General features: G+C 46.0%; 1 protein-coding gene across 1 annotated transcript in view; it reads right to left on the bottom strand.

Moving 5' to 3' along the window:
* Positions 1 to 14,407, bottom strand: part of olfm3a (olfactomedin 3a) — a 35,099-nt gene continuing 20,692 nt past the window's right edge. Inside the window, exons 3-6 of the mRNA XM_041207559.1 lie at positions 10,584 to 10,739; positions 10,287 to 10,506; positions 9,339 to 9,445; positions 1 to 1,343 (exon numbers count right to left, since the gene is read on the bottom strand). Coding sequence (XP_041063493.1) covers positions 648 to 1,343; positions 9,339 to 9,445; positions 10,287 to 10,506; positions 10,584 to 10,739 — 1,179 coding nt within the window. The 3' untranslated portion in view covers positions 1 to 647. The remainder of the gene's footprint in view (positions 1,344 to 9,338; positions 9,446 to 10,286; positions 10,507 to 10,583; positions 10,740 to 14,407) is intronic.

Raw genomic sequence — 14,407 nt, 5'->3', positions numbered from 1 at the left:
TTTGATAACTTTTTTTAATCTTGCCATTTAAGAAAAATGTTGATTGCTGATACATTTTATAAAATAAATGAATTAGTTCTGAGAGAACAATGCAATAAAACAATGCAATTACATGATGCAGCGGCTGGAATTACATTCATCAAATACTGTGAACGATTGAAACCTATTCTATCTTAATTGTCAAGACATTGATAGAATTAGACCAGAAATTTACAGGTTGCCTTGGTCCAGTCCTAAACCGCTGTACAAGCAAAGGATTGCCTAATACTAATAGCAATTTAAGTCAGATTTCCAGTCCCCACAAGACTGTTGTTACTGTGGTTATAAAGTTATACAAAAGTTAGTTTATATAAACAAAACACTTGATTGTTTAAAAAATGAAAGAACAAAGGATTACAGACTCATGCAGCTCAGCTGCCCAAAGCCTCTGATTTTGACAAATCAGGCAAATGGACAGACTTCAGCTCATGTTTCAACAGGAATTGATCACACAGTGTTTACATATGGATTCAGTCCAGAATCCTGGAGCTGTGTAAGACCTGCATTACTTTCACTAGACACTCATGTCGGGAAAGAAAGGTTAGAGAATCTTGTCACTTCAAGGGGACATTTGTCACTGGATAGATGGGATGAAAGCTTGTCCATAACTATTGACGTCCTGGAGATTCTGGGTCCTCCTGGGTCTGAATGACGTGGAACAAGGTAACATTGAATAACACTTGATGGCCATTGTTCCAGGCATACAGCATCCGGTCTCTGGCATTGTAATCCAGCATGGAGATGTGAAAGTACTGGTTATGGAATGGGATGTCCGTGTACTCATAGCTCGAGCTCTTGGTGGAGTAGGCAAAGTAGACCTTGGCCCCGGTCAGGTGGGAGTTAGTGACATACAGAGTGCCACAAATCATGAATGCCTCACCAGCGCTCCTCTTGGGATAGCCTGTGTTCCAGCTTTTCTGAACCTCCAGTGTCTGCTCATCCAGCTGGCTGATGACAATATTTCCTGCATTCTGATTTGTGGCATAGACAGCCCAGATTCCGCCCTCATCAGCCATGAGGTCAATGTCGGAGAAACCACCCCAGGTATAGGGGTAGATATTATTGAAGCCAGCATACTCCAGGCTGCGTTGGGCCAGCACTGACCCTGTCTCAAAGTTGTACTTGACCAGTGTATTGCTCTGGTACTTGTTAAAGTAGAGGGAGCCATTATAGACCAAGTGATTGGTTCCTGCCCAGGGGTATGGCAGGCGGTACAGCCTGTAGTCCTCTCCGCTCACAAAGGCTGCCACAGATTTGTACTCACGAACCACTTTACTACTTGTGTAACCGTCCATGTACCATACCTGTTGGAGCAAAATACAGGCGAGGTCAGGCTTTAGACTCCAACAGCAAATGTACAGAGTCTTCTGAGAGAGAAAGAAAGGTAGTTTTGTATTTTCTACACATCTTTCACAACCTCAGAACCTCCTAAAGTGCTTTGCAGCCAACTAAGTACTTTTGAAATAGACTCCAAGACGTTTACAGCACAGACAAGGCCATTCGACTCATCGTGTCCTCGCCAGTGAACAAACATCTGATTACACTAATCACGCAGTACACCAGTTCTGGCCTAACTAGCACTTGATACAGTTCCAGCATAACCTTGTATTCTGTGCCTCGGTTAATAAAGGAAAGTATCCCATATGCCTTCTTAAACACCATATCTACCTGTCCCCCTCAGGGATCTGTGGATATGCACACCAAGATCCCTCTGATCTTCAATACTTTCCAGGGTCCTACCATTCATAGTGTAATCCCTTGCCTTGTTAGTCCTCCCCAAGTGCATTACCTCACACTTTTCCGGGTTGAATTCCATTTGCCACTGCTCTGCCCACCTGACCAATCCATTGATATCCTCCTGCAGTTTACGGCTATCCTCCTCATTATTTACCAACCAACCAACTTTCATGTCATCCACGAACTTCTTGATCATACCCCCTACACTTAAGTCCAAATCATTTTGGGCCCCAGCACCGAGCCCTGTGGAACCCCACTGGAAACAGACTTCCAGTCACAGAAACATCTGTCTACCATCACCCTCTGCTTCCTGCCTCTCAGCCAATTTTGGGCTCTTAATTTCTTGACCAGTCTGCCATGAGGGACTTTATCAAAAGCCTTGCTAAAGTCCATGTAGACCACATCAAATGCATTACACTCATCAACACTCCTGGTTACATCCTCAAAAAATTCAATCAAATTTGTAAAACATGACCTTCCCTTAAAAAAATCCATGCTGACTATCCCCGATTAATCTGTGTCTCTCCAAGTGCAGATATATTCTGTCCCTCAGAATTCTTTCTAGCAACTTCCCCACCAACGAGGTTGGACTGACTGGCCTGTAATTTCCTGATCTGTCCCTTCCTCCCTTTTTTAATAATGGGACAACAGTAGCTGTCCTCCAGTCCTCTGTAACCTCACCTGTAGCCAGAGAGGATTTGAAAATTACTGCCAGGGCCCCCGATATCTCTTCCCTTGCTTCCCTCAACAGCCTGGGATACATCTCATCCGGGCCTGCGGATTTATCCACTTTTAAGGCAGCTAAACCCACTGGTACCTTCTCTCTTTTTGTTAATTTCCTCTAATATTTTAGAGTCCTCCACTCTGATCTCTGTACCTGCATCATCCTTTTCCATGTGAAGACTGATGCTAAGTATTCATTGAGGACTGGACCTATGCCTTCTGGGTCCACACACAGATTACCTCTATGGTTCCTAATTGGCCTTACTCTTTCTCTAGTTATTCTCTTGATCTTTATATATTTAAAAAACCCTCTGGGTTTTCCTTTATTCAAGCCACCAATTCTTTCTCATGCACTCTTAGCTTTCTTAATTTGCTTTTTAAATACCCCCCCTGCACCTGTTATACTCCTCTAGGGTCTCCGCTGTATTGAGCCTTCAGTATCTTCCATAAGCTCTTTTTTTCTTAATCCAATTGGTTATGTCCCTTGATATTCAGGGTTCTCTGGACTTGGTCCACCCCTTTGTTTTTATGGGAACCTATTTGTCCTGTACTCTTGCTATTTCCTCTTTGAATGCCTCCCACTGCTCTGACACAGTTTTATCTGCAAGTAGCTGCTCCAAGTCCACATAGGCCAAATTGTATCTCATCTTAGTAAAATTAGCCTTTCCCAAGTTTTGAACTTTTATTCCCGGCCCAAACTTATCCTTTTCCATAACTATCCTAAATCTAACTGAGTTATGGTCACTATCTCCAAAATGCACCCCTACTGATATGCCTTCCACCTGCCCGGGTTCATTTCTAAATATTAGATCTAGAACTGCCCCCTCCCTTGTTGGGCTTTCTACGTACTGGCTAAAAAAAGTTCTCCTGGATGCAACTTAAGAATTTTGCCCTCTCCCTGCCTTGCACACTAAAACTATCCCAGTTAATATTTGGGTAGTTAAAATCCCTGACTATTACTGCCTTATTATTCTTACACTCTCTGAAATTTGATTACATATTTGATCCTCTATCTCTCCCTGACTGTTTGGGGGCCTATTGTACACACCCAACAGCGTGTTTGCCCCTTTTTGTGTTTTTTACTTCTACCCATATGGCCTCATTTGATGATCCTTTAAGGATATCATCCCTCCTCACTGCTATAATTGATTCCTTGATTAATATTGCGATCCCCACCCCCTTCCTCTTCTTTCTCCCTGTTTCTATCTCATCTGAATACCCTACAGCCAGGAATGTTAAGCTGCCAATCCTGCCCTTTTAGCCAAGTCTCAGCTACATCTATGATATACTTCCACGTGCCTGTTTATGCCCTCTGTTCATCTGTCTTATTCCTCAAGCTCCTTGTATTAAAATATATTCCAATTAGCCTTGCTAAACTCACTCCTTTCTTATCCAGCCTATGTTTCCTTTGCCTTCCAGACTTACTCACGAGCATTTTAACTTCTAATTCCATCTCAGCATCTCCCCTCTGAACTACTTTTCAGGATCCCATCCCCCTGCCAAATTAGTTTAAATCCACCCCAGCAGCATTAGCAAACCTCCCCGGGAGGATGATGGTTTTGCTGCTGTTCAGATGTAACCCGTCCAACTTGTACAGGTCCCACCTCCCCCAGAAACGGTCCCAATGCCCCAGGAACCTAAAGCCCTCCCTCCTGCACCATCTCTCCAGCCATGCATTCATCTGCTCTAGTCTTCTGTTCCTATAGTCACTACTGCGTGACACCGTGAGTAATTCAGAGATTACTACCTTTGAAGTCCTGCCTTTCAATTTCCTGTCTAACTCTGTAAACTCTGCTTGCAGGGCCTCATTTCTCTTTCTTCCTATGTCATTGGTCCCAACGTGGCCCTCAACCTCTGACTGTTCACCCTCCCCCTTCAGAATGTCCTGCAGCTGTTCCATGACACCCTTGACTCTGGCACCCAGGAGACAATATAACATCCAGGAGTCTTGTCTACGGCCGCAGAAGCACCTGTCTATTCCCCTCACTAATTCCCCTAACACTATTGCCCTTCCACACTTCTTCCTCCCCCCCCCCCCACTGAGCAGCTGGACCACCCACAGTGCCATGTCCTTGGCTCTGATTGGTCTCCAGAGAGGAACCGTTACACTCACCATTTTCCAAGGCCGATAAACGTTTTGCGAGCGAGATGCACTCAGGGGATTCCCTCATTACCTGCCTGGCCCCCTTCTTCTGTCTGGTGGTCACCCATTCCCTCTCTGCTTTCACTTCTTTAAGCTGCGGGGTGACCACATCCTGAAACGTGCTGTCCACAAACCTCTCAGCCTCGTGAATGCATGAGACTCCTGGATGGTATGTTGCCTCCTGGGTGCCAGAGTCAAGGGTGTCATGGAACAGCTGCAGGACATTCTGAAGGGGGAGGGTGAACAGTCAGAGGTTGAGGGCCACGTTGGGACCAATGACATAGGAAGAGAGAGAAATGAGGCCCTGCAAGCAGAGCTTACAGCGCCCCCATCTGTCCCTCAAGCTCCAAAACCCAGAGCTCGAGTTGCTGCAGTCAGAGGCACCTCCTGCACACATGGTCACCCAGACCACCAGGAGTGTCTAGGATTTCCCACATAGTGCAGGATGCGCAAATAATGGGACTTATCTTAACTAAATAGAATATGAACCCTTGCTTTTATTTTACCCTTACTCCTACTTGAGTAGAAACTAGATGCTGGATCCTTTAGATAGACTAGATCCTCTAGCTGCTGCTGACTGCCTGTCCCAGGATCCTCCTCTCACACTCTCCTCTAGGTGCTGCTGACTGTCTGTCCCAGGGTCCTCCTCTCACACTCTCCTCTAGGTGCTGCTGACTGTCTGTCCCAGGGTCCTCCTCTCACACTCTCCTCTAGGTGCTGCTGTCTGTCCCAGGGTCCTCCTCTCTCACTCTCCTCTAGGTGCTGCTGACTGTCCCAGGGTCCTCCTCTCTCACTCTCCTCTAGGTGCTGCTGACTGTCTGTCCCAGGGTCCTCCTCTCACACTCTCCTCTAGGTGCTGCTGACTGACTGTCCCAGGGTCCTCCTCTCACACTCTCCTCTAGGTGCTGCTGACTGTCCCAGGGTCCTCCTCTCACACTCTCCTCTAGGTGCTGCTGACTGTCCCAGGGTCCTCCTCTCACACTCTCCTCTAGGTGCTGCTGACTGTCCCAGGGTCCTCCTCTCACACTCTCCTCTAGGTGCTGCTGACTGTCCCAGGGTCCTCCTCTCACACTCTCCTCTAGGTGCTGCTGACTACCCCAGGGTCCTCCTCTCACTCTCTCCTCTAGATGCTGCTGACTGTCCCAGGGTCCTCCTCTCACACTCTCCTCTAGGTGCTGCTGACTGTCCCAGGGTCCTCCTCTCACACTCTCCTCTAGGTGCTGCTGACTGTCCCAGGGTCCTCCTCTCACACTCTCCTCTAGGTGCTGCTGACTGTCCCAGGGTCCTCCTCTCACACTCTCCTCTAGGTGCTGCTGACTGTCCCAGGGTCCTCCTCTCACTCTCTCCTCTAGGTGCTGCTGACTGTCCCAGGGTCCTCCTCTCACACTCTCCTCTAGGTGCTGCTGACTGTCCCAGGGTCCTCCTCTCACACTCTCCTCTAGGTGCTGCTGACTGTCCCAGGGTCCTCCTCTCACTCTCTCCTCTAGCTGCTGTCTGTCCCAGGGTCCTCCTCTCACACTCTCCTCTAGGTGCTGCTGACTGTCTGTCCCAGGGTCCTCCTCTCACACTCTCCTCTAGGTGCTGCTGACTGTCCCAGGGTCCTCCTCTCACTCTCTCCTCTTGGTGCTGCTGACTGTCCCAGGGTCCTCCTCTCACTCTCTCCTCTAGGTGCTGCTGACTGTCCCAGTGTCCTCCTCTCACTCTCTCCTCTAGGTGCTGCTGACTGCCTGTCCCAGGGTCCTCCTCTCACACTCTCCTCTAGGTGCTGCTGACTGTACCAGGGTCCTCCTCTCACTCTCTCCTCTAGCTGCTGACTGTCTGTCCCAGGGTCCTCCTCTCACACTCTCCTCTAGGTGCTGCTGACTGTCTGTCCCAGGGTCCTCCTCTCACACTCTCCTCTAGATGCTGCTGACTGTCCCAGGGTCCTCCTCTCACTCTCTCCTCTAGGTGCTGCTGACTATCCCAGGGTCCTCCTCTCACACTCTCCTCTAGGTGCTGCTGACTGTCTGTCCCAGGGTCCTCCTCTCACACTCTCCTCTAGGTGCTGCTGACTGTCTGTCCCAGGGTCCTCCTCTCACACTCTCTCCTCTAGGTGCTGCTGACTGCCTGTCCTGTGGTCCTCCTCTCACACTCTCCTCTAGGTGCTGCTGACTGTCTGTCCCAGGGTCCTCCTCTCACACTCTCCTCTAGGTGCTGCTGACTGTCTGTCCCAGGGTCCTCCTCTCACACTCTCCTCTAGGTGCTGCTGACTGTCCCAGGGTCCTCCTCTCACTCTCTCCTCTAGGTGCTGCTGACTGTCCCAGGGTCCTCCTCTCACTCTCTCCTCGAGGTGCTGCTGACTGTCCCAGGGTCCTCCTCTCACACTCTTCTCTAGGTGCTGCTGACTGCCTGTCCCAGGGTCCTCCTCTCACTCTCTCCTCTAGGTGCTGCTGACTGTCCCAGGGTCCTCCTCTCGCACTCTCCTCTAGGTGCTGCTGACTGTCCCAGGGTCCTCCTCTCACACTCTCCTCTAGGTGCTGCTGACTGTCCCAGGGTCCTCCTCTCACACTCTCCTCTAGGTGCTGCTGACTGTCCCAGGGTCCTCCTCTCACACTCTCCTCTAGGTGCTGCTGACTGTCTGTCCCAGGGTCCTCCTCTCACACTCTCCTCTAGGTGCTGACTGCCTGTCCCAGGGTCCTCCTCTCACATTCTCCTCATGTAGTCACTGTTGGAATGTAGAAAACACAATCAATTTGGCACAGTAAGATCCCACAAACAGCAGTGTGATAACAACCAGCTAGTCTATGATGTTGATCAAGGGATAAATATTGGGCTAGGACACTGGGGAGTACTCCCCTAATCTTCTTCCAAAGGTAGCCATGGGATCTTTTATATCCACCTTGGTATCCTCATCGAAAAATGGCACATCCGACAGTATAGTGTTCCCTCAGTACTGCCCCTCAGTAGCATTTCATTAGTACTACCTCTCTGACAATGTAGGGATCAGACATTAGGGAGACCCTGCACTGTTATGAGTCTCACTAGCAAGGAGAGATGCCGCACTGTTCTCAGTCTCACTTGTAGAGAGCAGCTCCATTGCAGACTTTGGACAGAGTCTGACCGGAGTGGCTGAGCAATCCCAGGAAACTGAACCTCAGGCTGGAATCTCCAGCCTGACTTCAACCTTGGACATCCTACTTGTTATTAACTCATTCTGGGATTTTGTGTTTTGGGATATTTATAAAGTACCTCCAGTGCAGAAACAAGCTATTTGGCCAACAGCTCTGTGCCAGTGTTTATGTGTGAGCCTCATACCACCGCCCTTCATCTCATTCCATCGACATAGCCATCTGTTCCATTCTTTCTCGTGTATTTACCTAGCTTCACCTTAGATGCTATTCAGCTACTGTCTGTGGTAGCAAGTTCCACATTCTCACAACTCTCTGAGTAAAGAAGTTTCTTTTAAATTCCCAATTGGATTGGAAGTGTGACTGTCTTATGTTTCAGATCCGGAGTTCAGTTTCACCTGTAAGTGGAAATATCTTCCATGTCTGCCTTTCAAAACCTTCCATATTGTTAAAGACCTCTATCAGGCCACCCCTCAGCCTTCTCTTTTCCAGAGAAAATAACCTCCACTCGTTCAACTTTTCCTGATAGATATAATCTTCAGTTTTGGTATCATTCGAGTAATTTTTTTTGCACCCTCTCCAATGCCTCAACATCCTTTTTATAATATGGAGACCAGAATTGTTCACAGAACTCCACGTGTGGTATAATTAAGAAACTATATAAGTTCAACAAAACTTCTCTACTTTTCAGTTCTGTCCCTCTAAAAATGAACTCCAGTGCTTGCTTTGTTTTTTTATGGCCTTATAGCCTATGTTGCTATTTTTGGTGATCTTTCTACCAGTAACCCAGACCTCCCTGTTCCTCTACCCTATTTAGACACTTGTTTCCTAAGCATTATGGCAAAATGATGGCATAGTGGCAATGCCACTAGTAATCCAGAGGCCCAGGCTAATACTCTGGGGACATGTGTTCAAATCCCCCCACAACAGCTGATGGAATTTAAATTCAATTAATTAATTTTTTTAAAATCTGGAATTGAAATCCTTATCACAGTAATGGTGACCATGAAATTGTCATCAAATTTGTAAAAATGAATCTGGTTCACTAATGTCCAACAGACATTCTTTATAGCAAAATGTACCACCTCACATTTATTTACATCATACGTTCAATTATGCTCACACTCTGCTGGTTTATTAATGACTTCCTCATTTTGTTATTGTTCTCTTTTTTTTAAATCATTCACGGAGTGTGGGCTTCACTGGCTGGGCCAGCATTTATTGCCCATCCCTAATTGCCCTTGAGAAGGTGGTGTTGATCTGCCTTCTTGAACCGTTGCAGTCCATGTGATGTAGGTACACCCATAGTGCTGTTAGGGAGGGAGTTCCAGGATATTGACCCAGCGACAGTGAAGGAACAGCGATATATTTCCAAGTCAGGACAGTGAGTGACTTGGAGGGGAACTGCATTCCTACATCCCTAATTTGATGTCATTCACAAATTTTGAAATTGTTGTTTATGTAAAAGGTGAACAACATCAATCCTTGTGGAACACCGCTTCCCACTATTTGACAGTCCAAGTAACCTCATTTAATCCCTATCTGTTTCCCACTTTGTATGCAATTTGCACTCCCCATGATCCACAAACCTTGTTGTCTTTCTCTGTTGCAAGGGGATCCATCATCCATGCTCCAAACCTGGTTCCAGAGGTTTTCACTGTGATGGGGAGGCTGATTTTCATCAACTTGCCACATGCTGGAATAACAATTACCAAACATTTCACTGGGGCTTCAATAATTATCACACAAATGACTTCCGAGTCTCCTGAGGAGGCCATCCTGGGAGAAACTTTCACACTCAGCTGCTCACCCAATGCACCTGCTTTTCAAATAGGGGTAAATTTAAAACTAAAAATTCAGCGAGTGGTCAATCTATAGAACAGACTGGAAGCCATTGGAAGCTGGAAACTAGTATTGATTTATTCAGGTGGGAGAGATTTCTCCCAGAAAGTACAAAAAATTGGGTCTGGTAGCTGAGTAATTGGAGACCTGACGTGTGGTGAGTGGAGCGAGTTTGGGAGGAACAGGTGAATCTGGACCTATGGTTCCCAAAGCTCCCCCCCACCTTACTGGGGGTTTTCCTCACCTCATGTCTGGGGGTGTTGTAGACTCATTGATAGGGATTGATAATCCTTGGATAATCTGATTACCATGACAGTACAAAGTGAATGAGCTGGATACTGATTCAATAATTCCTGGTCATGCAATTCCTCTGTTGGAATAATGAGACCAATCAGATTGCTGTTCTGCCACTCCCATTCATTCTTATCAGTGTAGAGGAGGACAACATGAAGACTGAATTATCATTGTTTAAAAGGGAATGAGGATTTGGGAAGAGAGAGTATAATAAAAATAAGGGGATTGGGAAACCAATGGGATTAGAGTAGATTGGCTTGTTGGGCTGAATGGTCACCTGTCCTGGGATTTCCATGATGCTGAAATGCCAAATTTAGCATCTGAGAAATGGCCAGTTGCACTTTCCAAGCAATTCAAGTTTCACTAGACAAATGCCATTGTTCCAAATATTGGAAACTCACAGAGTTTCTTCATGCAGTCATGAAGTCTGCTCTCCAGGTTGAGGACTCTCTGCTGAAGCTCTTCATAGTCATAAGCTCCAGTTTCCTCCTGGATCCCAGTCAGCACTGCAGACAGATTCCTCACCTCATCTTTGAACTGAATGATCAGTTTGCTGTCAGTTTTGTATTGCTCCAGGACAGGGATCAGTGGGAGTAACTCCTCCATCTTTTCCTTCAGCTCCTGGAAAATTTCAGCAGTCAGAATCCTAGATTCAGCTTTGGTTTTTCACTCACTGATTGTGAAATATTTAGTCCTACCTGGAAATGCTTCGTTAGAAGTGTCTTCCGGTCATCTTCAATTTGTCGAAATTTTCCCTTTAATCCTTTCATTTGTGTTTCCATTTTTAACACATACTGAAAGTCCCTCTGTGTCCTCAGATTCAAGACCTCAATAGATTGAGACATGTTCTGCACCTTTAGTCAAACAATAAACAAGAAACTCAATCCAACAAAAACTAAAAATATGGAGGATTTTATACAGGTGTATGTCATAGATCCCACAGAACTGATGTAAAAATACAGGGCGGTTTTCCTAGCCAATATAATTTTTCAATAAAAATTACTGAAACAGGTTGTTATTATATTATTGCTTTCTGTGCAGAGATTGGCCATGAAAGGCACTAGATAAATTGTTCTTTCTTTCTTCCTAACACTTCACCAACATTGCTTTTTATTACTCATTCATGGGATGTGAGCATCACTGGAAATACCAGTATTTCTTGCCCAGCCTAGTTGCTATGTGAGAAGGTGACGATGAGCTGCTTTCTTGAATCACTGCAGTCCATGTGGTTTGGTACCCACAGTGCTGCTCGGGATGCAGTTACAAGATTTTTGACCCGTTGACAGTGAAGGAATGATGGTATTGTTCTAACTCAGGACAGTGTGTGGCTTCGAGTGGAACTTGCAGATGGTGGTGTTCCTATGTGCCTGCTTCACCTGTCCTTTTAGATGGTTGAAGATGTAGTTAAAGAAGCTTTAACAAATTGTTGTAGTGCATCTTATAGATGATATAAATTGCTGCCATTTTATGCCATTGGTGGGGGAAATGAATATTTAAGGGGGGTGCATTGGGTACTAATCATGTGGGATCTTCATCTTGGATTGTGTTAAGCTTGGCAATAGCATCACCATCACTGAATCTCCTGCTGTCAACGTCCTGAGGGTTACCACTGACCAGAAACTGAACTGGACTAGCCATATAAATACTGTGGCTTCAAGATCAGGTCAGAGGCTGGGAATTCTGCAGCAAGTAACTTGCCTCTTGACTCCCCAAAGCCTGTCCACCATCTACAAGGCACAAACCCTCCACTTGCTTGGATGAGTGTAGCTCCAACAATATCCAAGATTGGCACCATCCAGGACAGAGCAGTCTGCTTGGTTGGCACCCCATTCAACACCTTCAATATTCACTCCCTTCACCAATGACATACAGTGGCAGCAGTGTATTTTGGATTTCCAAAAGTTGTTCGATAAGGTACCACATGCAAGGCTATTTAATAAGAGCCTATGGTGTTGTGGGTGGTATATTAGCATGAATAGAGGATTGGCTAACTAATAGGCAGAGTTGGGATAAGGGGACATTTTCAGGATGGCAACCTGTAACTAGTGGAGTGCCACAGGGATCAGTGCTGGGGCCACAATTATTTACAATATATATTAATGACTTAGATGAAGGAAGTGAATGTACTATCACCAAGTTTGCGGGTGACATAAAAATAGTTGGGAAGGCAAGTGGTGAGGATGACACAAGGAGTCTCCAGAGGGATATAGACAGGTTAAATGAGTGGGCAAAAAAGTAGCAAATGGAATATAATGTGGGAAAGTGTGAGGTTATGCACTTTGGCAGGAAGTATAGAGGAGCTGAATATTATTTAAGTGGAGGAAGGCTGCAGAAAGCTGCAACACAGAGGGATTTGGTGGTCCTCGTGCACAAATCACAAAAAGCTAACGTACAATTTCAACAGGTAATAGGGAAGGTAAATGGAATGTTGGCCTTTATTTCAAAGGGATTGGAGTATAAAAATAGGGAAGTCTTGCTAAAACTATACAAGGCACTAGTTAGATCACACTTTGAATAATGTGAACAGTTTTGTTCCCCCTTATCTAAGGAAAGATATACTGGCATTGGAGGCTGTCCAGAGAACGTTCACTAGGTTGATCCTGGGTATGGAGGGATTTTCTTATGAGGAGAGGTTGAGTAGGTTGGGTCTGTACTCATTGGAGTTTAGAAGACTGAGAGGTGACCTTATTGAAATATATAAGATTCTTAGGGGGCTTGACAGGGTAGATGCTGAGAGGTTGTTTCCCTTTGTGGGAGAGTCTAGGACCAGAGGGCAGAATCTCAGAGTAAGGGGTCACCCATTTAAAACAGAGATGAGGAGGAATTTCTTTTCTGAGGATAGTTAATCGGTAGAATTCTTTACTGCAGAGAGCTGTAGAGACTGTGTCATTAATTGTATTCAAGGCGGAGATAGACAGATTTTTAATTAGTAAGGGATTATCTGGAAAAGGCAAGAAAGTGGAATTGAAGAATATCAGGTCAGCCATGATCTTATTGAATGGCAGGGCAGGCTCGAAGGGTTAAATGGCCTACTCCTGCTCCTATTTTCTATGTTTCTATACACTGCAGCAACTCACCAAGCCTCCTTAGACAGCACCTCCCAAACCTACGACCTCTACCGCCTAGAAGGACAAGGGCAGCAGATACTTGGGAACACTACCACCTGCAACTTTCCCTCCAAGCCACACACCATCCTGACTTGGAAACATATCACTGTTCCTTCACTGTCGTTGCATCAAAATCCCAGAACTCCCTTCTAATAGCGCTGTGGGTGTACCCCTGGACTGCAGTGGTTTAAGATGGTGCTCACCACCACCTCCTCAAGGGATGGACTATAAATGCTGGCCTAGCCAGCGATGCCCACATCCCATGAAAGAATGCAAAAAAGCTTCTTGAGTGTTATTGGAGCTGCACTCTTAACATACAAGTGGAGAGTATTCCACCACACACCTGACTTGGGTGTCTTGTAGGTGGTGGACAGGCTATGGGGAGTCAGAAGTTGAGGTTACTCACCACAGATTTCCTGGACTCTTGTCATGCCCGGACTCTTGTAGCCACAGTATTTATGTGGCTGGTCTAATTAAGTTTCTGATCAATAGTGACCCCAGGATGTTGATGGTGGGAAATTCAGTGATTGTAATGCCATCAAATGTCAAGGGGAGATAATTAGATTCTCTCTTGTTGGAGGTGGATATTACCTGGCACTTAGGTGGCATGAATGTTACTTACCACTTATTAGCCCAAGCCAGAATGTGCACAGGTCTTGCTGTTTGTTGGGATGGATTGATTCATTATTTCAGTCAGAGCTTCCCAAACTGTGAGTCGTCTACCAGTGGGATCCTGAGACTGAAATTTAGAGTTGTGAATTTAAAGCTCGGACTGAATGCTACAGCTGTGAGGCCACTTTAAATCTTCACGTTTTAGTTTCTATTGATGGGCGTGGCCTGAAGGACTGAGCGTTGAGGCCTGACTCCTGCAGAAAAAGGTTGTGAAAAGCAAATTGTTTTAGTCAGACTAGGTTTACAAAGTATCACCGAATCCTAACGGCACAGGAGGAGGCCATTTGGCCCATCATGTCTGCACCGGCTCTCCAAATGAGCATCATGACCTAGGGCCATTGCCCTGCCTTTTCCCTGTATCCTTTCACATTATTTCTATTCAAATAATCATCTAATGTCCTCTCGAATGCCTCGATTGAACCTGCCTCCAGGCGGTGCATTCCAGACCCGAACCACTGGCTGTGTGAAAAAGTTTTTTCTAACGTCACATTTGCTTGTTTTGCAAATCACTTTAAATCTGTGCCTCTCGTTCTTGATCCTTTTGTAATTGGGAACAGCCTCTCCCTATCTACTCTGTCCAGCCCCCTCATGATTTTGAGCATCTCTATCAAATCTCCTCTTAGCCAAGGAGAACAGTCCCAACCTTTCTAATCTATCCTCATAGCTGAAGTTTCTCATCCCTAGAACCATTCTTGTAAACCTCTTCTTCACTCTCTCCAATGAGTTCACATCCTTCCTATAAT

Source organism: Carcharodon carcharias, chromosome 16 (assembly GCF_017639515.1).
Source record: "Carcharodon carcharias isolate sCarCar2 chromosome 16, sCarCar2.pri, whole genome shotgun sequence".
NCBI lineage: Eukaryota > Metazoa > Chordata > Chondrichthyes > Lamniformes > Lamnidae > Carcharodon > Carcharodon carcharias.
Note: the sequence above shows the minus strand (reverse complement) of the source record. Positions and strands in the feature narration are given on the sequence as shown.